This window comes from Lagopus muta, chromosome 4 (assembly GCF_023343835.1).
Source record: "Lagopus muta isolate bLagMut1 chromosome 4, bLagMut1 primary, whole genome shotgun sequence".
NCBI classification, from domain to species: domain Eukaryota; kingdom Metazoa; phylum Chordata; class Aves; order Galliformes; family Phasianidae; genus Lagopus; species Lagopus muta.
This window is the reverse complement of record NC_064436.1, coordinates 45,824,908-45,849,434: the sequence shown is the minus strand read 5'-3', so window position 1 is coordinate 45,849,434 and position 24,527 is coordinate 45,824,908. Positions and strand designations below refer to the sequence as shown.

The following is a 24,527-nucleotide window of genomic DNA, read 5'->3' as shown; positions in this document are numbered from 1 at the left end:
TCTCAGAGAGTAAGTGATAGAGAAAAATACAGAAATACCTAACAGCAGATGCACCTAAAACAGATGAGTTCTTAGAAAGCATTACTACTTACGTGGTATTCTAACTAACAAGGTGTTCTCCGCAAATCTTAAAGTCAGACTGCATTCACTGCACTTGTTTCAGCACACATCAATCTCGGAGTACCTTTAAGAATCAGGTTTGGCAAGGTAGTCACAGTGTCACAGAATACAGTATGGGAAGCTTGGGGAGCAAACTAAGGTCATCGGCTGACACTCAGCTCACTACTGCTATGCATGTATTGCAAGCCATTGCCAACTTACACCTCTGAGCTAAAGTACTACCAGTACTTTACCTGCCTTCGCTGTCAACTGAGAACACTGATAATAAAATCTAGGCATGGCATATTCAGTATTCACTTTATTGGAAACTGAGACTTCGAGAAATCAATATGCATTTCTGGTCACCAATATTAAACACTAGTTATTATTTAAGTTCATTTTCAACCTCATCCCTGCAACTCCCAACCCCCAGAACCTCAGCTGCCATCAACTTTAAGCTTCTGTCCTCCTTCACAGGCTGAAATTGGTCCGAGATTACAACAATACTTCTGAGTGTGAAGAGTGCTGCAGACCAGATTTGTACTAAAGAAGAGGCTGTAACTGATTTTAAATGAAAATAGAAATGAACATTGTAACTAGTTTCTTTGGAAAAAAAACCACTGCGGGCCCCAGAAGACCTAGACAGCACAAAAGTGATACTTGTTGATTAAAAAGTCACCTTCAGTGAAATCAAACAAACACTTGTAGGCTGTATGAAAAGCATAGCTGAGCTATTTTTAAAGTAAACAGCAGGAATTCACACACAAAAGCTGAGCAATGGGTGGTTTTAGGGAGCTGATACAGAGATATGAATTTAAGAAAACTTAAAAGTTCCTAGACCACTCCCACTATCAAACATTTAGGAACATAATACTCACTGGAGAATATTTTACAGAGAATAAATATTTTGAAGACATAGAAAAATAGTTCACAGCATCAAGGTACCTGTAATATATTACCTTGAAATAAAACTTGTATTTAAAAGATTAAAAAGAGAAAATTACTCTTGTAGTGGTATCAACTTCTCATTCATACAAATATTAAGCAGAGTGTATCTGTTTTTCATATATTCACATTATTGCTTGCTACCACAACTGTACAAGGAAGATATTCATAGCTTACATTAATGTTCATGTACAGTAATTTTAGATACATAAAGCAAACCTTAAAATATAGGTAGCAATTTAGAAAAGCTATGTCTGAAGATATGTACAACTAAGATACAAGCAGAAGAAATAAAATACAACTGGCCTGACCCAAGCAAACATCAAATATCCAGTTTAAAAAAAAAAAAGACTTCGTACTGTGCAGAAAATAAGCTTTGTAAACCAAAAGCAGACAATGAGCAGAAGCAAGGGTGCAGTACATAATTATTTAACATAATTACATTTACACTGCTGACCAGCATACCGTATTTTGATAACTTCTGACATATGGCACCTGCATTTGTACCCAGAATTGTACTATTCAAAATTAGCCCACTAACTTTCTTCTGCTTATGTGGCTTAAAATAAAATTAAAAATGGAAAAGAAAAAAAAAACAAAAAACCAACCACCCTGAAAGGTCTGCCTGGAGAAAAAATTTTAGTAAAACAATCTTCTGCACCCCTGTACACTGTATGTGTCTGGTAAACAATACAAATAAAATGATACATGGCATTAGCCTGAATTAAAACTGCTACATTATAAACCAACATAAGAAATTGGTTTACATACTAACATATTGTTGAAATCTTGAATTCTACTAATCAGATGCATGCAATTTGTTCAACAATTTTCTAATATGAGTAATTCTATTTTGCTTTTTTTTCTTCTAAGTTTAGAACTTCTTCAGAACCAGCTGACAGGACTTCTTCATGAAAAGCACAGAGATTCCTATTAATGCAATGGCATATGGGTTCCAAAAAGCACAATTTCAAAAGGAACTTTATTACCCTCTTTTGTTGGAAGAAGCTAGCCAATATCCAAAAAGAAATAAAAATATTTACAACTGACTAGTCACTGACAAAAGTTTAGGTAGATCTTTGATGATATTTCAGCACATAAACTAATAATCAAGAGGACTTACACAATGTACAATCAAACAGTTTTGTCATTTAGGGGTAAAAAAAAATACCTGCTCACTTGTAGAACATTTTCAGCTGTGTATTTATAGTAATATATGTACACACGCGCGCACACATAAAAGACTCTCTGAAAATCAAGATACATTAACAAACAGAAGTAGTAAAAGTAATAACTTAAGTAGTAGTTAACATTTGCATGAAATGACTTTGCAGAGTTTGACCAAATGCACTTAGAACATGCTCTTATTAAAACAAATGAACAAACAAAAACAAAACAAAAAAAGAATGGAAACACCACAAGAGTCTGTAGAACCAATGCTATGTCACCACCAGGAGAGCACCAAGCAAGGCACCATTGGAAAGACAACATACTTGAATAAGTCTCTTAAAAATAAATCAAATGCTAATCTGGTCGAAAAATCGGTGTCTTTGGTAAAAATTCTATAAGGATGACCTGCACAAAAAGAAAAAAAACAATATTAAATGGCAGTAGCAACCCTATTACTTATCACAATGATAATGCACTTTTTTTTTTGTTAGTTTTGTTTTATTTTGAAGTCCATCAGGTAATAGTATTTTCAACAGGTGCAGAAATCATATTAAACAATGTTTTGGAGGAAGAAAACCATTACTAGTAAAGAACCAAGAGGAAACAAAAGTTTGTCTGGTAATATTAAACACATCTTCAACTGGAAGAACCAAAAACGTGTGCAACATCCACTTTAAGTTTCATATGCAATTCTCTTGGAAATTGTTTCCACTCCGTATAGGATTCTAAAGGCAAGTCTACACTTCAAAACTCATGCTGAAATTTGTATCAACTACAGAAAAATTTGCATATCAAGCAAACCTGCAAGTAGTTAACAGGAAACCTAACTAATGTTTCTGTATGATTATGCTTCAGGTCCCTATTCAAATTTTAACTACACAGATCCAGTATTGTAAAGTCAAGGATGCAATTCAAGTAGTTATCTTGTTTTATATTTAAACAGAAAGCTCCAAGAAAATATTTAAGTGTGCACTTTCATTCTTCATAAGACTACCAAATAGCACGATGGTTGTATTAGTAAAAAATAAACACTTTTGGTAATATAACTAAAGATTTCATTTACTTGTAAGGGGAGCTTGGTCTTCTATAGAGTTAAAAAAAAAAAATTTCTAAATATTTTTTTAATCAAAAAGAATAATAGAATTTGGCTGCGTAGGGTATAAATAAATGCTCCAATCTGATTACGTACCAAACACAAGAAAAGAAAAAGTATCTCTGATATGACTTATGAGGCCAACTCTTTCAAGAAAATTGAATGGTATATGAATAATTTTAGAAACACTCAGAAGTGGTTTGATATCCTGAGAGCAGAATGCAATGCAAGCAGCTCAAATCCCACTGATGGCTGACACGAGACGACCACTGGGTACTGGAGAGCTCCCGGGGCTTCTGATATTCAAGCAAAGTTTAAAAAGAGCAAGAAGAAAAGCTGGAAGTCTGTGTTTATGCCAAGGAAGCATGACACCTTACACAATTTAGCATCTCCAACAGTGGGCGTAGAACGTGAAGTGAACAAGGCTACATATTTTGTGTACAGGAACCTAATTTAAAGCACTTGTTTTGAAAAAAATATATATACTTAAAATTAAACAAGAACTACAACATTTTGGGTAGGTTTTATAAGAGACAAGCTAGTTAACCGAAACTAAGGAAATGATATAAGGAGGTTTTTAAAATCTGATTAAACATATCCATAGATTGCACATTCAATGTTTCGTTTCACAAGCTGAAAATAAAATCTTAGACCATCACCCTGTAAAGCTCTACATCTATTCTTACATATTAATGCAAATAGTTCCAAACATTTTAAACTGTATTTAACATAAGAAATGATCATCTTAAAATGCTGCTGAGCCACAGTATTTAAAAACTATCTGTGTATGTGTCGTTTTTTGTTGTTCTTTTTAAATTGAATCTGCAAAACACTGGATGAAACAAAGTTTTTCTTCAGAAAAATGAGTCAGAGAACTACAATTCTTAATTAAAGAGAAACTCAAATTTACTTTGTGAAGTTTGCTTTATGCAAACTTATCTAAAGTTTGTGGAAAAGATGATACAAAGTCCCTCAGTGAACTGAGTAGTGCTACTCTGCAAAAGAAAAAGGAACTTGAAAATCTTGTTTCAGACTAGAAATCAGATCTAGTGTAGAAACAGGGATACAGAAAAAGCTAAAGGGAAAAGGTTAATATAATTTCCTACTATTTAATCAGGCTTTAAATCAATTTTACATGCCTGATAGCTTTGTTGTTTCAAAAAACAGAGTATCATACAACAAAAAATCACAGATAAGTTGGAACTAATACAGTAGATATTTCTCAAAAATTATTCTTTATTTTTTCAAAAAAGTTAACTCCTCCTGTCAGCTACTTCCCAGAGGGTTAAATGAAATTCTGCAAATTCAAATAAACCTTACATTTTAGCAGCTTAATTTCACCTTCTCTGGTACCCTCTGTGCAACTCCAAGAGATTTTCAAAATGGAAGCATAAACAGCATCAAGAACAAGTAAGAATGCTGCCAGCTAAAAAAACTGAAATCCCACACAGGACATGATATATTATACATAGAAGTTATCACTGTGCATTTCTCAGCCAAAGACTGGAATTTTGATTTTGAACGCTAAACTTAAAAATATTTAGTGACGTCAATTTGAGATAAAAATACTTTCAAGACACTTGAGATAAGGGGCAGTTAAAACCCAAAAAGGCTACTAAAGGTTTCTTAAGCTCCAACAGCTTAATTGAAAGGTCTTCCATACTTTTAGACTTGATTAGCATCATATAAAACAGCCATATCTGACTTGCTGCGTAACCAAAGTTGTGATTATTCTTTATACAGCATCTAAAATTTCACACTCCATCAGCACATGTTCGAGCTATTTTATCTTGGCAATTAATTTATTATTTTTTAGAACACAGTGAAGCCTTGTTTTCAAGTCATTCATAACTTTATAAATCAGTCCTGCACATGAAACCATGCATCTGTGAACCGTAGAAAATCCTTGCACTCAGGCGATTAAGCTCCTGACACCTTTACTGATTAATAATCACGAAAAGAATAAGATCAGAAGCAAAATAAATGATCATTTAATAGAGAAACTCACAAAACAGCCCTTTAACTTACATATTCCATCATGTTATTCGTTTCACATTTCCTTTTGCTTAGTCTCCAATGCAAGCACAGCTAGACAAGGAGGAAAGAAAAAGAAGAAAAATGAGCTGTATTTTATTGCAGCACACAGACTGGCCCATTTGTCCACCTTTCATATTTTTCGTTCAACAAAAGCATCTGTTTCCATACTGTGCAATTCAAACTCCAACAGTACGAAGCTGCTCCCTGCGGCACTCACCTTGTGGTATAACCTATTGTTTTCCCATTCTAATAACTTCTCAATCGATCTTCGTGTCTGGAAGACAAATGAGAAAGAATTTTACTCTTGAGTGGTTTTAGAAAAACTTTGTTTTGCAGCTGCTTTTGTGTGAAAAGGAGAGAGGTACAGGACAGTGACTGAGTACAGGGTGGTCTGTAGCACTACCAAAACTTCCCTGGTTTTAAAAAGTAACCAGTGGAGAAAATTGCTTTTTATGACAAGCAAATAACTACTGTCAAAATAGTGTAGAAAGATATAACCAGTTTGGAACAAAATCTGTTCACATATATACACCTTCGTAGCAGTTACAGCTTCAAAACCTATTTCAGAAACTTTAACATGACCTAAGCATAAATGCAGGAGCATAACTCAGTGGTACCAGTGGTCTAAACTTCACTTCTTAGAAGGTCAGTATTTCAGCAGACAAAAGTTGCAAACAGTATTTTACAATGTCATAGGTTGAGTACAAACACGCAGTAGTCCATTTGAGCAAACAAAAACAGAGTCGTTACATCTATGCTCACATTTTAGGGAGCAAATCCAAAATGCAAAAAGTCCCAGTAACTCACAGAAACAAACGTTAGAAAACCTGTGATTTGCATAAAGAGCAAACCCAGTATTTAGGACTCTAAAGCCAAGTTTGAATGCCTGTCTTTTCCACAGTTGACACTTCAGATAGAGAATTCTGAAATCTGTTTCTTCACAGCTTTTTCAAACCACACACACAAGCATTAAAGGACTTTCTGCACTGTAAAGTTTCACGGCATTTTGAATATAATTATTCTGTTGTATTTACATTTGAGAAATACATTCTGACATTTATGGTCATTTGACTGCCAAAATATATATACTGCTCAGCTCTAAATGGGATTTGCTACTGACTATGAATAAATAGAGGATAATTCATGGTGCCAGGTGTTAAGATGAGACCAACAGAGCTGCAGGTGCAAAAGGACGGAGCAATGACAAGGATCAAATACAACTTAGTGCAGCTGCAGCTTCCTTACAAGGCACAGAGGGGTGAGGGGAAGGGATGAGAAAGCATCTTGCTGCTATTACTACAAAATACAAGTACTGTAAATGAACCTTAACAAATCAAGCAAAATGCAGCCCTGGCAAAAAAGCATGTCTGAACAAAATAAAAATTAGACAACAAGTTATTCATTTCCCATCAAATTCTAACATTTTCTGCTTTTAAACCTCCAGTTACTCTCCAGCATAATATTGTGGTGGCTACAGGGAAGCACGTCTAAGCATGGGCTGCGGTCACGTGATAAAAATTAGATCACTGCCATCCATAAATACTCATTAAACTGAATTTTTATTATTTTGTATTTCAAAAAGCGTAAGTCAAGGAACTATCCAAAGGTGGAGGTGCCAGCGACTAATTTATCACTTCAGTTTGGAACCGAGCGTTTTGGGGGTTATTGTTATTATTATGTTTTTAAAGACAGTGCCCTTTAACAATAATCAGTAGACCTCACTTGTTTCTTTGTAAAGATAGCCTTTTAGAGTCTGCTCTCCTTTTAAATGAAAATAGGGCAGCAGTTATGGTCACACTTTTGTTAATTTAGTTGCCAGTCAGCTCCAAATCAAAAGAAAATAAGGCTGCAGAGTGTAATTAACATTCAGTTCAGTCGTTTTGTCCCTTGTCTAGCCCCCAAGCTTTGTTAAAATTGCCATCTGAATGCTGAAGGCTGTAGGGAAATCGATTTGATTCTAATCGCACCATGAAAAGAACATGATCTAACTGCTTTCAGCCCTCCGTAAATCTGTACTAGGTCTTTAGCACAATGCAACTTCCAATTTAAAAAGCACTGAATGTCTCGTCAATGACTTTGTGAAGAAAAAAGAACAAGGAGCAGACATAAAAATTCCAATAGTTGTTTAAGCATTAAAGTTCATTTGCATCACAGCAAACCTGAAAAGGGCTGACCTCTCAAACCGCCTCTCAGGTCTATGAAGTTGTAGCCTTGACAAGCTCACATTGACAGAGCTCATTGACTCTGAAAGGCTACTCTATCAATGGTGAAAAATGGCAATAGGTTCTACTCTGAGCAGGCATCTGCCTGCCCACCCGCTGCTAAACCAATGGCAAAACCGATTCAAAACCTGAATCTACCTTGTAATCTTCCTTGCCGGGACCTCTTAATAATAGATTAAGATCACTATACAATTTAATTTCATTGTTTGCCCAAAAGAGTGTGAAAAACATCTAAGCTTTTCAAATTCCAATAAAATTACAAATATATTACAATGCATACACATAAATAAGAAACTGATAGGTAGTTATGTAGTATTAATTGGTTGTCTTAAAAAGGAACCCAGTTTAAAGTCATTTGAGCAGCATTAGATAAAAACACATGCAGCCTTGCGACCGTGATTATTTGAGTTCCCAAGGATGCACATCTAAACCCTCCTGTAGTATAACTTGGGATATTCACAGCTCCCAAATCACATCACATTATATATACTAAAACGTTAATGAAAATTAGACTGTAAATTATTTCTGCAAATCTGAGCTTGGAATAAAAAGAAATGAATTAAGCAGCATCAGACAATTCACTATAGTAAGTTTTCTTCCTACTTGACAGGTGAAAAAAAGCACTTGCACGTGCAGCTTAATTAATCACTGCTCTTGACATCTCAATGATTTACAGTGAGGAGCAGGTGAGGATATACAAAACCAGAAAGAAGCACTTGATTTGAGTGTAGCATTTCCAGCACACCAGGATGACAAGCTTATATATTCTGTCAATGGTATACAGAAAAACCTATACAGCAAATTATTTGTTAGCCACAACAAAAGCACAAATTAAGTGGAAGAGAGACTTGCTAGCGTTAGAAAGATCTAACACTATCCAGCTTCTACATTTTTTCTAAGAAAACACATTAATATTTGAGCAAAGCTGAAACTGCAATTTAAATATAGTTTTTAGTATACTAATGATATGAAAGTGTACTTTGTAACACGCTCTGTAAAATCGCACGTAGTGTTTAACGTTGGCAATACACTTTTGTGGCATAGATCCCTTCAGTCTAGATGCAACCTTTAACGAAAGAATTTTTATTAAATGACTCTAAAGATGTTTAAAGATGCTAATGTAAGACTGTATTCTTTGGATATTCAAACTACCAAAAAAGCCCAAATCAAAATGCAGTTTACCAATTCGTGTTACTCTCAATTAGATACAGTTTTGCCCTGAACATGAAAAATATCAGAAAGACTATGAACTCATCACACAGAAAAAAGGCACCAATTATTACAAACAGAGTGCCACTTGTACTGTCAACCACAAGAGCTTTCTCCTATGTCTTCACAGTGTCTAGTGACGTTAGGTTGCAGTTCCAGATGCAGTTATGATCTGGACTGCAAGGCTGTACAGACATAAGGCTCCCTGCAGTGTGTAACCTGGAATATAGACACTGCATCACGCAGTACCAGCAAATGAGTCAAAGCTCCTCCACCTCATGCTGTAACCCAACGAATGACTAACGTAATGTTAAACAAGAGGTCTTATGTGATACCCAAAGTTGTGCTCATTTGAGTAACTCCCTATGCTTTAAGTGAAGAAACAATACAGACGGTGACAACACTATTCATCATCACCAATTTTATTCATAGGTGTCTGGAAACAGCAGAAGAATCTCCCCTTACGTGCATTTGATCTGAATCTGAAGACTTCCAACATTTATGCAAATGTAGTGTTATGTTAGTCCCATAAACTGCACATGGAGATTTTCAAATACAAAATCTTACCACAATCAAGTATTAATGATCTCAAATATTGCTTTGAAAAAATAAACATACTTTATGCTCAAATTTCACAATGCAAGGAGACCAATTCAAGAAACTTTTTGTAATGGTCATACTGCCCGAATTTCAAATACATCTCAAGGAAAATAAGCTCAGAATCCTATCAGAACTCTGACCTCCACCATCTCCTTTCATTCAAAGGAAAAAAAAGAAAAAAAAGAAAAAAAAAGACAGAAGTAGGAATGAATCCCTGTTAATTTTCCAGACAAAGATATACTGGTCTACAAAATTCACACCCAAGTAATTTAGTTATCACCCCTGATAGTGAGGTTAACCAAGTCACACAGTTGTGTGCTCACTTTCAACAAGCCAGAATATCCCTAAACCACCTCTCTCACACACAAATGCTTTCAGAGATTTAATTCTTTCACAAAGAGTTTGAAAAAAAAAAAAAAAAAAAAAAAAAAAAAAAAAAAAAAAAACACTAAAAGTGCGGGTATATAGTTGACACTCAGGCAATATCAAGTATCTATTAACCATATTTGTGTGAGAAACGTAAAAACATACTGTAGACAGAGCTGAGATGGAGGAGGTCTTGCTATGCTGTCACACAGCATGTTGCTTCCAGTATTAAAAACCCTTCTGTAGAGTTCGTAATGTGTGGACTGTGACAGAAGTCCAAACAGCTTTAAGTTCTATATTAGTGGCATGAAAATACCAATATTGTAATCAAAACATACATAACTGAACTACAAGTATCTTGATAGAGGTTTGAAAAGCTGTCTGTTAGATCACATTAGTGCACTTTGCACAACCTTTCCTGTTGGCAGCTAGGATGCTTCTTACAAGCTTAAGAGTGTGTACTCATATCAGAAGCCACTGCACTAAGAAAGTGAGTGTATATGAAACCCATATACATATATTGAATAACACCTGGAAACAAATGTAGCAGTTCTGGTGGAAACTTCCTGCTATGGAGAAGTCTTGTAGTGAAACATTTTGACCTTGGCAAAACTAGCAGTATTCCTTCGAGAAGGCCTAACTGTGAAGTGCATAAACATTTCTTGGACAGACATATATTGACTCAATCCCTGAAGCATCAAGATGATAACTAATATCGTTACTCCAAACTCAAATTGGTAAACGACTTAATTCTTGCATTCCAAAATGAAATTCCATCTCTGAATCTGCCATTAAACCCACAAATCTCCTTCCCTCCAAATAGATTTAATTCTGGGCACAATAAAGGCATTCACCTCCTGCTGAAGGACACCCTCACAGAAATGGCCACACGGAACATGGAAGGTAGAACTGACCACAGCAGGGATGAAAACAGAATCTACCAAATAACTAATCTGGTGTTGTCCACTGTAAAAAGTTATAAACTGAGTGCAGATTATTAAAATTCTACCTCCATCTCCCCTTTCAAGACTACAAAGATGTCAGTTTGGATCTTGATCATTTATTTCCAAAGTATCTAGTAACATGCCACAGAATATAGTTCAGGGCCAGAGTAGGTGGAGAAACTCAATGATCTCAGGTTACAACTGTATTAGGAAATGAAGCTGTGCCCAGAAACTTTCCCATTCAGTTGAAGCCAGCTGGCAGGGAAGAGCTGACATCTCCATCAGTAAGTTTTCGTAACTTCCAAACCACCCATAGTGTCTGAAGCACCCTGACAATGCCTAGAAATCGTTACACAACAAATTGTTACACAACACAGGACCAACACCTGCCACAGACCTTCCTACGAGTACAAGTTATAAAGCTCCAATTCCTAGGAACACTCCCAGGCTTCATTTATTAATAGGAAGCCTTTGATTCTTGCTGTTACGATTATCTAAGGGCAGGGTCAAAGAATGGAAGAGAAACTACATGAGAGGCAGCACAAAGCAACAAAACAACTTCAGAAGGCCCTGCAAAATCCAGCATGCACACTGAAGATCCTTCTAAAAGGAACAGTCTCTAGCATCCTGCCTCTCTAGGACTGAACCAGAAGATCACAGAATCCTAAGTGTGCTGATCCTGTAGATAATCAATTAGCTGGGAAAAAATAAACATTGCTACATTAAAATTCAGATTTTTCCATCAATACCATCACTGTTCCAAATTCAAAAAAATAAGTTAATAGGGAACAAAATGAACAGTAACTTGTCACTTTCCACATGCATTCGGCATAATAGAAGACTTATGATCTCCTGCAGTCTTCTCTTTGTAGGAGAGCTGTCTCATCCTTCAGAATCAATACCAAAAAGGAGATGATTTGAAAAAACTGTATATTAGGCACATACAAATTCTTCTTTTAAAAGTTTCACTAAACTGGCCAAACCCAATATAAATTTTGCATGTTTTCTGGTTAGAATAAACAAAGAGGTTACAACTTTCCAGAATCTTCCAAATTAAATTACAATGTGAGCTTATAAGAAAAGAGATTCTAAATAGAAAAAAAAAAAAGCAGCACCTTTTGTTTTATATGATTGTCCCTTGAAACTGTTTGGAAAAGTATTACCACATCAGAGCATCTCTAGTGTCAAGTTCCTGGCAGGTATGCAGAGAAGAAAATCTTTTTTTTCTTCAATTGTGTAAATAAATGAATTGTATTAAAAGCAGCAATAAACAGAACTAATGTGGTTTATCACTATCACCCATAAATTTAATCCTGCATCTCTACTGCATGTTTAATTTAATCAGCAGTTTGGAAGTTGTAATTAGCTTATGTTTATACAGCACTCTGAAGATGTAAATTGCTATGCAAGTGGCAATTAATAACAGGGTTTAAGCAGCATTCATCAGCTTTGTTTGAACTCAAAAACAAACAAGCAGCTCATAAAAGTATTAGTACAGATTGCTCTTAAATATCTCATCTATTCATTTTAAGAGACTGCCTATGAACCTCTGAAACATGTAATTTACATGCAGAACACTATTAAGAAATCTAGAGGTACGGCAATTTTATCATAGCTTTCACTATTACAGTTTCTCTTGAAACCATTTACCCCATTTACAAATCGAGAACAGCAGCACTTAGTACTGAAATGACTGTCAATTAATTTGAAAAAGTGGCTCCAAATGGGCACCTCAGCCTGTACACATTTTTGAATTATAACTCATTATGTCATTCTTTTTATTTAAAGAAAAAAACTCAGACTTACTGTCCATCTGTACAACCTGGAACTTGTCCCAGGAAGGATGGTACAATCTGTGTATAACTGCTGAAGATCACTGACAATCTAGATCTGCAAATAAGGAACTGTACTTCCTGCAATTTTCTTGCAGCTTTTATTCATCTAAATCCAATCAAGACCACATTAAAGGAAAGAGGCAATAAGATATTTAATCAAATTAAACATTTATTCTACTGGTGAAGAGTACCAGGCTCTCTCTCTAATACCTCACTGCAAAAGAAGAAAGGCTTGCAAATGCCTGTGATTTAAAAAACTCCTGGTTTGAAGGACTTGCTGATCTAAGGAGACAAATCCATAACTTAATTTTTACACAAATGCACAAAAATAAGCACATATTCCCATTATACAAATAGTCATTCAAAGTGTGTAGCTTCAAAATAATTTACTTTTGTGATAGCATTCAAATATTAGAATTCATAAAGCTATTCTAAGCAGTAAGGAGAAAATAAAAAAGAGAATTACTGTGACTAATTCAAAATTCTGATGAAAGTGCCATTTTCATTTCATCAAGCCTTTCTCAGCCAGATCCAGGATTAAGAGTTTCAATTTGGGAAAGCACTCCTGTATTAGTCAGTTAATTAATTCTCCTCTATATTATAGTCATCAACTCACCCAACTGAGTTCCCAGCTCTTCACCTGATAGACAATAACCCTTTAAACAGACATCTATATGTTGCATTGCTGATACAGACAAGTGATGTTGTCACAACATCTGACTTAAAGGATTTTCATTCCACAGTAATAATCAAACAGCCTGAACACATGTATTCAGTGCTATCACAAAGGCTGCAGGTATCATGTCTAATGCCACTATGCCACTCACAGTGGCACAACAGTGTTCAGGCAGCTGAGACCTACCTTTAATTTCATCAGGTTCTAAGCTTGTAAGTCCAGCATGAATCACCCACCTTCAGTGCAGGAAAAGCTGTGGAATTCCTGAAGTAATACCTTCTGAACTGTGTATCCATGCCTTTTTTCCAGATTTATCCTTCTGAAAGAGAGCTTACCAGAACTCCCATCCCAAGCTAACAACAACTGAAGCACTCCTCTGTTGCTTCACTGGGTTCCTGCACAGAACCTCTTTCCTCATACTACAACTCTGTTTCCTGGCCCCAGATACTATAAGCCCTTACCTTTTTTTCTGACTGTTAAACACTGCATTAAGAAGTTGATTACTAGCGACTTTCAGTACTGGATTCCAAGACATCGGCCTCTTCCTCCCAAAAGCAACATTACTTTCTACCACCAGATTACATTTTTAACAAACAGAGCTAGACTTCAAATAGAAAATAGTTATCTCTGCAAGCTGGCTAGGTCACCAATCTACCTGTTGAAGTAATCAGCTGATTTCCTGCAGCAGACTTTCAGGATGTAGATATATGGTCATCCTACAGGAAACTCACTAGTTCATAGCAACTTAAAGGTACAAATCCAAGGGCTTGAAATAATTCAAACTGAAACTGTATCTCTCCATGGATTCCAATATTACCAGCAGGTTATTTTGCATACAGTTAAAACCAGTTTAAAGTAATCCCTCCAAGAAAATACTCATTAAGATTTACACAAAAAAATTAGACAAAAGAAATATGCACTGGTTTTATTATGCTCTATTCTTCTTGTTTGCTTTCAGTACCTGGGGGTTTCAGGAGTTCAGACATAGCTTTTACAGCACATAATGGTACTACCAATACTAAAACTACAAAGCAGCTTGCACAGCTTCTGGTTTTAGCAGCACCACATGCTTGAGCAGGTGTGCATTTGTGCAGGAGCCTCCATCTGAAAATGCTTGATCAATATTGAAAAGATGAGCAAATAAAAATATAAATATAAATTATAACATAAATATAAATAAATATAATCACATTGCAGAAGCATATAATCACTGTCAACCTCAGAGCACTGATTTACGGACTGCAAAATGAGGTCTGCTGTCAAGAAAAGCACGAAGGTATTACACAAGATGGAATACACACAAGCGTCATCATGAACTTGAAAGCATTACAGCACCAATATAAGGAGAGGATGGTGATGCACAGAGACTTCTTGCAAAGAAGTGAAATCAGATGAGCCAAAGTTTTTACACACGTGACAACAGAAGAGATGGGGAGGGTTGCAAAATTACTTGCAGTGGAATAAGGGAGGGGAAAAAAATCAGACACATGCAAGAAGCTTCTGTTGCGAACAACACACTAAGAGACACAGACAAAACACTAATTTCTAGCTGTTGATGCAAGAAGAAATATCTTATTCATCTACAGCTAGGAAGGAAGATAAAACAATCTTTAAAAAAATTATTTGTAAATGCAAGCATATGGCTACTTAGGTCACAGTATAATTAGAAACTCCTCACATACTCTTCACAACAAACAATGTCCAATTCTGATGATCCCAAACAGAGTATCACAGAGAAGCTATTAAAAGTGCTCAGAGTTATCTCTGTAACAGTAAGTGCTGCACAGTACACAGCTCTAGCAGAGACACTGCTAAACTATGAGTCACTGAGTTGTAAGCTCAGCATTCTCACTACCATCTAGTTGTATGACAGACAACAGGGATTAAAATGTATGAAATCAAACTCATCTTCGTAAGCAGAAGTATGCTTTATTAAAGTTGACATGGAAAAAAAGAGGATATGAGAAATAAGAGGAAAAAAAAGAACAAAGCCAGTACAATTCTGACTACCAAAAATAAGAACAGTTCAACTTACTCTTTTACTGAGGCAGATAACTGGCCACATACTACAACCTAAAGTGCAGCAGCAGCAAAGGCATCCACAAAGTAGCCATCGTACATTAACTGGAAGGTTCTTCTTAAGACAACTGTTAACTCTACTGATGCTGGCTTTAAATTCTTCGGGTGCAACCTACAAGAAAAAGCAAAATACTTATTACCACAGCAGTGTGATTTATTACTCTTGGACTGGACCACAACTTAAGCTTTTGCTTTTATAATAGCAAAAGTCTTAAATCAAATTCTAATTTATTTTTTTTTTATTCACAGATACTCACCTTCCCAGTTAAAGATGAAGGAAATTCTGCTTCAAATTTGTTGCTTAGTCCAAACCTGAAAAAACACAATGATACTCATACCAGAATCATAAATAACCCCAACTTACGACACCCAAGCTACGAGCACCCGATATGAACCCAAAGAACAGCATCGATTTATGGAAAAAAATGTTTCCTAAAGGTAATTACTAAATGCTATCCTAACAGGCAGAAACACACAATCATAAACAGTCTGGAATTCACTTTGCCTTCAGCCTCTTTTAAAGATCCATAAACACTGTTGACTCTTCCTTAAACTCAGCAAAATCTTCATAAGCAACAGAATAAATATGAAAAATTAGAGGTATTTAAGAGGAGAGAAAGGTAAGGTCACAGTGCAAATCTTCCCACTCCACCCAGTACAGATGCATCTTGAAGAAAAGCTCATTCAGCAGGATCTAAATGGAGTAACACCAAACTGTTCTAAGCATAAAAATGGATTCAATAACACCTTGCTTATTCAGAAAAAAAAAATTACTAGTTTACTGGATGGTATTTGCTGTTCTCAAACTTACTAAACACAGTTTAAGCGCTAACTTGAAACAAACAAACATCCATATCAATTGAGAATGGAAAGCTATGAAAAACCTGATATGGACTAGAATTTCGGTCTGACCTGGGTCATGGAAGATCTCAAGATTATGAGTTTCACCTTGACTTATAAAAAATAAAAAGACAGAAAAGCCTGTTTGTTTTCTATCTTACAGGTGGCTGACAGGGTTCGTGAATGAAAACATCTCAAATAAAACCTGAATGCTTTCTGGCATCCAGTCTAGGTTGCAGCTAAGGGACTCTACAGCCTGAAAAAGGTGATAACAAAACTGTATGACAAGCTACTAATTTGGAAAACAACACTCAGGTCAAAATTTTATTTGCAATTAACAAGTTCCTGAACACAAACCAATGCAGATTTATCACCAAAACTACAAACCAAATCAGACATTAAACTACTCAAGACTTCAATGTTGACCGCAAGACCAGTTACTCAGTTGTGCTCCAGCTAACTTGAGCCCTGACAGTTGACTATTTTAAATAAATTTTTTGAGAATACATTCACTGAGCAGCTGGGTATTCCTCAGGCAATATTTTCTTACTAAGCAGAGTGCTCTGCTTGCCAATGGACAAATGTGTCCAAGTACGTAAGCGGACAACGGGCAGTTAAGTGCTGCACCAATGGAAACGCACTGCAGACACACCTCACAAAACCAAGTGAACAAAAAATGGCACGTGAACTTACATAAGAGGTTCTGAATCTTGGGAAAGCCAATGTAAACTATGCTTACATGATGCTCAACTTAGTTCGGTAGCTACATCTCTCAAGGCATGATTCTCTTAAAACATGAGCTCAACAGCAGCAGCCATGAAAAGTAGCAAGGAAAGACTAGGAACCATTAGCTAGACAATTAAGACCACAACATAGGGCATCATTTTGACTCTCCATAAAACCCTTGTATGCCCACATGTTCAGTATAGGTTGTTCTTCTGGCATCCACATCTCATGGAGAACTTGGAGTTAAGAGAAAGCAGAGAGAAGGAAGACTGATATAACTACGGGAGTACAAACAGGTGCCTTACAAGACCATGAGGCTGACATTAACTTGGAAGGCTGGGGGGAGGCTATGGGACCAAAGTACAAAGATTCAGGAAGAGAGTGGTTAAGGTCAATGATCAACTCTTAATCATCAAATCCCACAACAGAGGGCTGAAGCCGGCACGAGACTGGTTCTAAACAGATAAGACAAGAGCTTCTTTAAACTGCAAGTAGTAAACTTCTGGGTTTATTCCGACTTGAGATTATAGAGGCAGACTGTGCCAACAGATTTTAAGACAGATTAGACAAATTCCCAGTCAAACAAGCACTAAAGGAAAAAGATGTTAAAGTAGACATTACCCCTACACAGCTGTGGAGGCCAGAGACTATAGGGCAAACAGATGCCAGGAACAAGTAGGGTTGCACGCAGCCTCTAAGCAGCAATGTCCATTGCCACAGTTTGCAAAAGCATGCCAGGATAGATAGCTTATCAATTTGATGCCATAGGTAACCCCTACATATGTTCTTCAGAAGTTAAAAAAGTCACAGTCCTGCCACTTGACAGAACACAGTACCTGACTTACACCTAAGTCACCTAACACAGCGGAATACTTTAAGCAGAATAGCAGCTCTGCAATTCCTACAAGTCCCTCAAAACTGAGGAATTAAATTGAAACTTAACTAGAGAAACAAAAGGCAAGTTTACCACTTCAAAACAGAACACACACACACAAATTCTTACTACAACTCCACAACAGAAAGTTCTGTGGAATACTCTATGTCAGGAAGACCTTCTACATTTCCCCAAAATCTTGAGTGAAATCAAGCACCCAGACAAAGATTATGTCAGAAGCACCACACCCTATCAGTTAAGCTACTTATAATTGCCAGTAGGCTGAAGATGAAACCAATTGCTGAAAAAAATCTCACATATCCACACATATTTCATGTGCAGCCACACCTGGTAACACCATTCTAACACATAATAAGTCCATCCACTCAATAGAGGCATGTTCTCTCTAAAACAACTCATCTTCAAAGAATGAATCACAAAGCAATCTTCATGTACCTGATACTTCAACACCCAGAAAAGATTAAATATGAACTCAAACAATAGAGGAGTGGCCAGCTGTAAGGATAATTCCTTTCAAAGCAACTCTTGTTCCCAAGAGGAAGTGAGGCTGAGCCTTGCACCAAGAGATGCCAAGGAAAGTCTTTACCCCGAGGCACAAGCAGGTAAAGCAAAAGCCCAAGTCCCCCTGTTGTCAGTGAAATCACAAAACAACATAATTGCAGTTTCACGCTGAAGTTTGGTTGAGAAATCAGCAGAACAGAAACAAGGCTTTTTTATAAAGTCACGATCCAAAAGTATTTAAATACTGACAGCTTCAAACATTACAGCGTTGTGCCTGACAAAGACAATCCAACTCAAAAGCTGCAGAGTTATCTTTAGTCTTTTAAAATAAAACATCAGTATTTAAAGTAGACAAAATATTTTTCCCCACTCTCCCACTTGGAAACAGTCACACTGCCTCAGTATGACTGTAAATTACTTCAAGTGCAGCTTTCTAGCACGGAAACTTCTGACCAGTACAGATGCACTTTGATAAAGCTACAAGCAAATGAGACTAAGGTTCAGTATTCAAGATTTGTGGCAATGTCTAATACATGTTGGGATAGCTAAACTGAAACATCAAAGCTAGCCAGCTACCAATAGCACTCTGAGCTTTCTATTTTACAGTTGCCACATGTAGGTGGTAAAGACGATGACTCCATACTTCAAATGCTTTGGTAAGTAAATGATATGATCCCAGTGTTATCGCTGTTGACTGCATGCTATAATTTGGAAATTAAAAGATTAGGAACTACACATAACACTGCTAGTTTCACTGTAATGACACAGGAAAAAGCTGCAAAAAATGTCTTAAAATCACTTGAAATAAAATTCCAGAGCTGCATTTCCTCAGACAGCTGTCCTCATGTAGCACTAAGTGTATTTTGTACAATGCCCCATTCCCAGTAAAGCATACGTTCCTCTGCTTGCTCTATGCCCTTTCTTATTTCATACCATGACCTCCATGTTTTCAACACATTCACGCTCACCTTGTGCATGAGCACTTCCTTTAACCTTCCTGGAACCTGAAAAAGTGTTTCTCGAACATGTTTCTGCTTGAAAGGCATAGCTGAGTTCCTCCCTTGTTTACAATGGGGAGAAAGAAATGGTGAGAGGTGCAATCTTCAAAGGAAAAAAATTACAGTATAGAGCTCAGCCAACATACAACTTTTTCGCAGGCTGCAGCTCTCATCTTCCTAACACGTAAAACTGATAGGCATTATCTTCCTCCTCTTTGTCATCTCTTATTGAGACACTAAACCATTTTTTCCATTCTTCTCATCTATCACAGAATCATAGTTGGAAGGGACCTTTAAAGGTCATGCAGTCCAACTCCCCTGCAATGAACAAGGACACCTACACAGCTAGATCAGATTGCTCAGAGCTCCATCCAGCCTGACCTTGAATGTCTCCAAGGATGGGGCATCCACATCTCTGGGCAACCTGTTCCACTACTTCACTACCCTTATTGTAGAAAACTTCTTCCTTATATCCAATCTACATCTCCCCCCTTTTACTTTGAAACCATTTCACCTTGTCCTATCACAACAGACCCTGCTAGAAAGTCTGTCCCCTTCTTTCTCATAGATCCCCTTTAGATAATGAAAGGCCACTATCAGGTCACTCCAAAGCCTTCTCTTTTCCAGGCTGAACAGCTCCAACTCTCTCAGCCTGTCCTCACAGGGGAGGTGTTCCATCCTTCGGATCAATTTTGTGGCCCTTGCCTGGACACTCTCCAGGTCCATGTCTCTCCTGTACTGAGGACTCCACATCTGGACACCACACTTCAAGAGAAGTCTCATGAGCACAGAGCAGAGGGGCAGGATCACCACTTTCTACCTGCTGGCCACACTCCTGATGCAGCTCAGGACAAGGTTGGCTTTCTGGGCTGTGAGGGCACATTGCTGGCACATGTCCACTTGCTATCCACCAGTTCCAGCAAGTCCTTTCTGGGCTTCCACACGTTCACAGCTCTTACAAAATACATACAGATTCCACACATCTTCACACTCTCCCATGCATGATTCTTCCATTACCCTCTTTTTCACTCCCATGAAAATTTATTTTTGAAGGTTTTGCCCTGCCACAAACAGTTACATTGCATCAACACAAGAAGTGCTAAGATGCACAGCACAGAAAGGCATTCAGAAGCACATCACAACAGCTCTCTATCAGTCTGGTGCTGCAGAAGACAACTAAACCCAACCTTACTAGCTAAAACAGCCTCTGGGATAAGGCATGTATGTCTCAGCTGACCAAGGAACGGGGAAGCCCAGAAAAAGTCACTGAAAATACAGTAAGATAACATCTATCACAAATATTCTCTTAGCGATTTCAGACTCATCCTGAACCTCTCCTTCCACCCCAACAAGATTCTAGGGGGAAAAAAAAGTGTGAAATACCCTGGATTTTTCAATTCAGTTAACTAATGTAAATAATATTCTGTACTCTCTCAGCTCTCAAGGTTCTTGTCACTAGAGATCTCTTCAAGAAAAAAAAAAAATCCACCTCAAATACTACTACTGAGTACCAAAATAACTAAATTTTGCTGGTGTGAAAATGACTTACCTGAATATTTAAAAAAAAATGCTTTTACAAAATATATATAGGATTGCGTGCAGCATGCTCCAAACAGTGAATTTAAAGAGGATTACTCTTAGCATCAAACAAAAGTCCCAAAATTGAAGGCAAGGCCTTCGTACATTTTATCTGGATAATATTTACCTGAATTCTTTTGACTCTCTTTTAACTACTTAGCTTAGAAAGGATTCTCACACATTTCCACTATCTGTTGGATGAAATTGAGTAATAGTAAATGCCTTTCTGACATTAATTTGTAGTCATGAAAATGACATATTTCAAACAAAACATTATGACTCCTATAGAAGATCAGAGGATATAACAGAAGACAACAAAAAGGAGAGCATCTATTTAAATACGCACACAGCAAAATCAGTCAGCACCTCTTTAAACAACAGAGTCAGAGACAGATCAATCCAGCATTCACTTTATTTAACCACTGATTTTTTTTTTCCTTTTTTTTTTGGCCAGACCTTCAAAGCACACATATGCTTTTATACCACGCAAAACAAACTAATTAGACACATACACTTTGACTTATTTCTTAAATTCAAGAAGCGAGTGTCCTGACAGTGATCTAAGTACTAGTAATAAGCTTCTCATCCACTAGGAAAAATGTCATAGGCTGCGGAAAGGTGAAAGGGGCTAACACTATTCAGGGAACTGTTTGTGCACCCAGTGCAATAAAAAAGTACATTAAGATCCAATTGCATGATTTTGGAGGTCCATGCTCACATATCATTACTCATCCAGAAGCTACAGAACTAATATTTTGAGTAAGGTGTTACAGCTATGAGCTAGTGATCATTAATAAACAATTAATGAGGCAGCTATCCTTCAGCCACAAAGTCCATACCAGTCACAGACATGGTATGCAAGCTTCCTCAGGGTTTTATTAACGGATCTCACACAACCTGCCTTCACGCACTGGAGAAGAAACCAGTGCTTGCCTCAATTTCAGTTCTTGATACATTTCCATCCGTCAATAAGACAACCATCCACATTCTTGATCTGCTCACCAGAAAAAGATCAAGGCTACCAGCTTATTTTCACAGATGGCAAACAGCCACTGGATGACAAAAACATCTCAATCACAACGGAGTGAAATACAAAGTCATACACTGAACATTTTGGATACATTTCCCTTCAGTGGGCTTCACAGCCTCCTGCCCACTCCACACCCTCCCAAGCTTCTAAACCTCTCTGTCTATCACATCTTGTTTCCTGTTTATAGCCAGCTGGCAATCTCCACCATCTCGTTGTCAGCATTTCATAATATCAATCAACTATAGCAGTGATGAATCAAAGCACCACCAAACTATTCCAAAGTTAAACCCAGATTTCTGGACAGGGCGGTATATGGAAATCAGCAGAGGTCAGGGGAGTCAGAGAAGTAGAACACAATACCTTCAACTTTGATGCTTCTGCTGCAAGGCTAGTCCTGATGAACAGTTAAAATATACTTTTTTAATGCATATATATATATATATATATACACACAAACATAACTATTTATATAAAGTTTGCCATGCAGTGCTTTGTCTCTAGGTTGCTATTTCAGTACCTGAAGCTGGAGACAACCTTATGCTTCAGCAGGGTGAGCCCGATGGAACCAACTGGAGGAAAGTCACCCTCACCTGTTTAATTATTGAGAAGCCCCACGCCAACTCACAGCGTTAGCGCCAGGGATATTTGCAAACCAAAACTCGCAGCACCTCCCGTGTCAGACAAAGTGAAACCACGTGCACCCACCGCAACCCAACCCTACCGCAGAGATACCCGTGTGTCCCGGGGCTTCTTCCGCCCCCCCTAGAGCCCTCGGGGCGGCCCCACGTGGCCGCGGACGGGCAGCGGGCACGCAGACAGCCCTGCGGCGCGTTCCCAATCCCACACAGAGCCCCACGCACCTGACTTCCTGACACCTCACCGCTCCGGACCAGCGCTTCGCATTCCTCTCTTACTCACAGCCTCGTATCCTCCTCGCCTCTCCGCAGCTCCCCGCTTACCCGCGAGTCCCGGGCGACCCCAACTGGCCCCAAGCCGGCACCGGGACAGCGGCTCCGGCCGCTGTCCGCAGCCCGGCCCGCCGCCCGTCCCCCGCCTGCCCCCGGCCCGCCCCGGCCTCCACTCGCCTCCCGCCCAGGCACCCGGCGCGCAGGCCCCGGCGCGGCCCTTACACGGTGACATGGCCGGAGCCGCGCACCACCACCGGGTCGGGAGAATACTTGAGGAGCTGCTCCTCCAGCGCTCGTTCCTCGTCCTCCTCCTCTTCGTAGATCTCATCGAAGTCCGCCATGGCCGGGCCCGGGAGGGTGAGGTCGAAACGAGGAGCCGAAGCGGCGGGCCCGGCGGGGGGGGGGATGGAGGGGCGGCAGGAGGCCCGGGTCCCGGGGCCGGAGCGGGCGGCAGCAGGGCCGCGGAGAAGCGGCGGCTGCAAGACGGCGGCTCCGGGCGAGGAAGCGCCCGTCACCCTCCGCGGGGGGAGGGGGCGAGGGGCGGGGCAGGAACAACAACAACAACATCCGGCCGGAGGGACGCCCCGCCCCGCGCCGCACGGGAAGCGCGGATGGGCGGCGGGGGAGGGCGGCGCGCCGTTGGGTGGCTTGTGCCCTGGGTTTGGGTGGGTGTTGGTGCCCGTCTTTGCTCTACGCTCTCTTCTGGGGCGTCCACTGAAGTGGTGGGGCTACGGGTGTCTGTTAGGCCTTCTGGCTTAGCTGAGGGCTCTGTAGGGGAAGCGATTTCCATCCAGCGCTGCTGTTCTGCCGCTCGGATGGGGGCTGTGCGGAACGTGTGTCTGTCCCTTGGTGTGCTCAGTGTGTCTGAGTACTGGCAGCCTTCCGGCAGCCTGCGCGTGGAGGGCAAAGCAGAGAAATTGCAGGAGAATGGTCCTTATGCGCGTTAAAATAAACCATGGAACCCTGAAAGAGTGAAATTCTCATTCTCTAAACAGTTTGTAGAATCATTAAGGTTGGAAATGACCTCTAAAAGCATCTGGTCTGACTCTCAGCCCATCATCACCGTGCTCACTAACTGTATCTGTAAATGCTACATCTGCACGTTCCATGAACACCTCTAGGCACAGTGACTCCACCTCCTCCCTGGGCAGCCTGTGCCAATACATCCCCACTCTTTCTGAGAATTATTCTTTCCCAGTGTCCAATCTGAACTTTCCCTTGTGCTCCAGACCCTTCACAGCTTTGTGGCCATTCCCTGGACATGCTCCAGAGCCTGTCTTTCCTGAAGTGAGGAGCTCAAAACTGAACACAGTACTCAAAGTGTGGCCTCACCAGTGCTGAATACAAAAAGATGATCACCCCTCTTCTCCTGCTGGCTGCACTACTTCTGATACAAGCCAGGATGCCATTGGCCTCCTTGGGTACCTGAGCATACTGCTGGCTCATGCTCAGGCAGCTGTCAGCTAACACCCCTGGATCCTTTTCTTCCATGCCACTTTCCAGCCACTCTGCCCCAAGCCTGAAAAAATGGATGGCACTTGTGTGATCTAAGTGAAGGACTCGGCCTGTGGGCTTGCTGAACCTCATACAATTGACCTCAGCCAGTTGCTCCAGCCTACACAGATCCCTTTATAGAGCCTTCCTACCCTCAGTTGGATCCTCACTTCCTCCCAACTTGGTGTTGCCTGCAAACTACTGAAGATGCACTCAATCCCCTCATCCAGATCATCAATGAAGATATTAAACAGGACCAGGCATTATACTGACTCCAGAACC

General features: G+C 39.0%; 1 protein-coding gene across 1 annotated transcript; it reads right to left on the bottom strand.

Moving 5' to 3' along the window:
• Positions 1-710: 710 nt before the first annotated feature.
• On the bottom strand, positions 711-23,273 carry CHIC2 (cysteine rich hydrophobic domain 2). The gene is made up of 6 exons (XM_048943210.1): positions 22,974-23,273; positions 15,533-15,587; positions 15,232-15,387; positions 5,562-5,618; positions 5,336-5,395; positions 711-2,619 (listed from the first exon to the last, which is right to left on the bottom strand). The coding sequence occupies exons 1-6, from the start codon at positions 23,090-23,092 to the stop codon at positions 2,569-2,571; spliced, it is 498 nt and encodes a 165-aa protein (XP_048799167.1). The 5' UTR covers positions 23,093-23,273; the 3' UTR covers positions 711-2,568.
• Between the last annotated feature and the right edge of the window lie 1,254 nt (positions 23,274-24,527).

Excerpts from the sequence above, each read along its gene's own strand:
- CHIC2 (XM_048943210.1), bottom strand. The coding sequence starts at position 23,092 with ATGGCGGACTTCGATGAGATCTACGAAGAGGAGGAGGACGAGGAACGA. Across the intron at positions 15,388-15,532 it reads CTTCATCTTTAACTGGGAAG|GTTGCACCCGAAGAATTTAA; the intron begins GTGAGTATCTGT and ends TTTTTCTTGTAG. Across the intron at positions 2,620-5,335 it reads CGAATAACATGATGGAATAT|GTCATCCTTATAGAATTTTT; the intron begins GTAAGTTAAAGG and ends CTTTTTGTGCAG.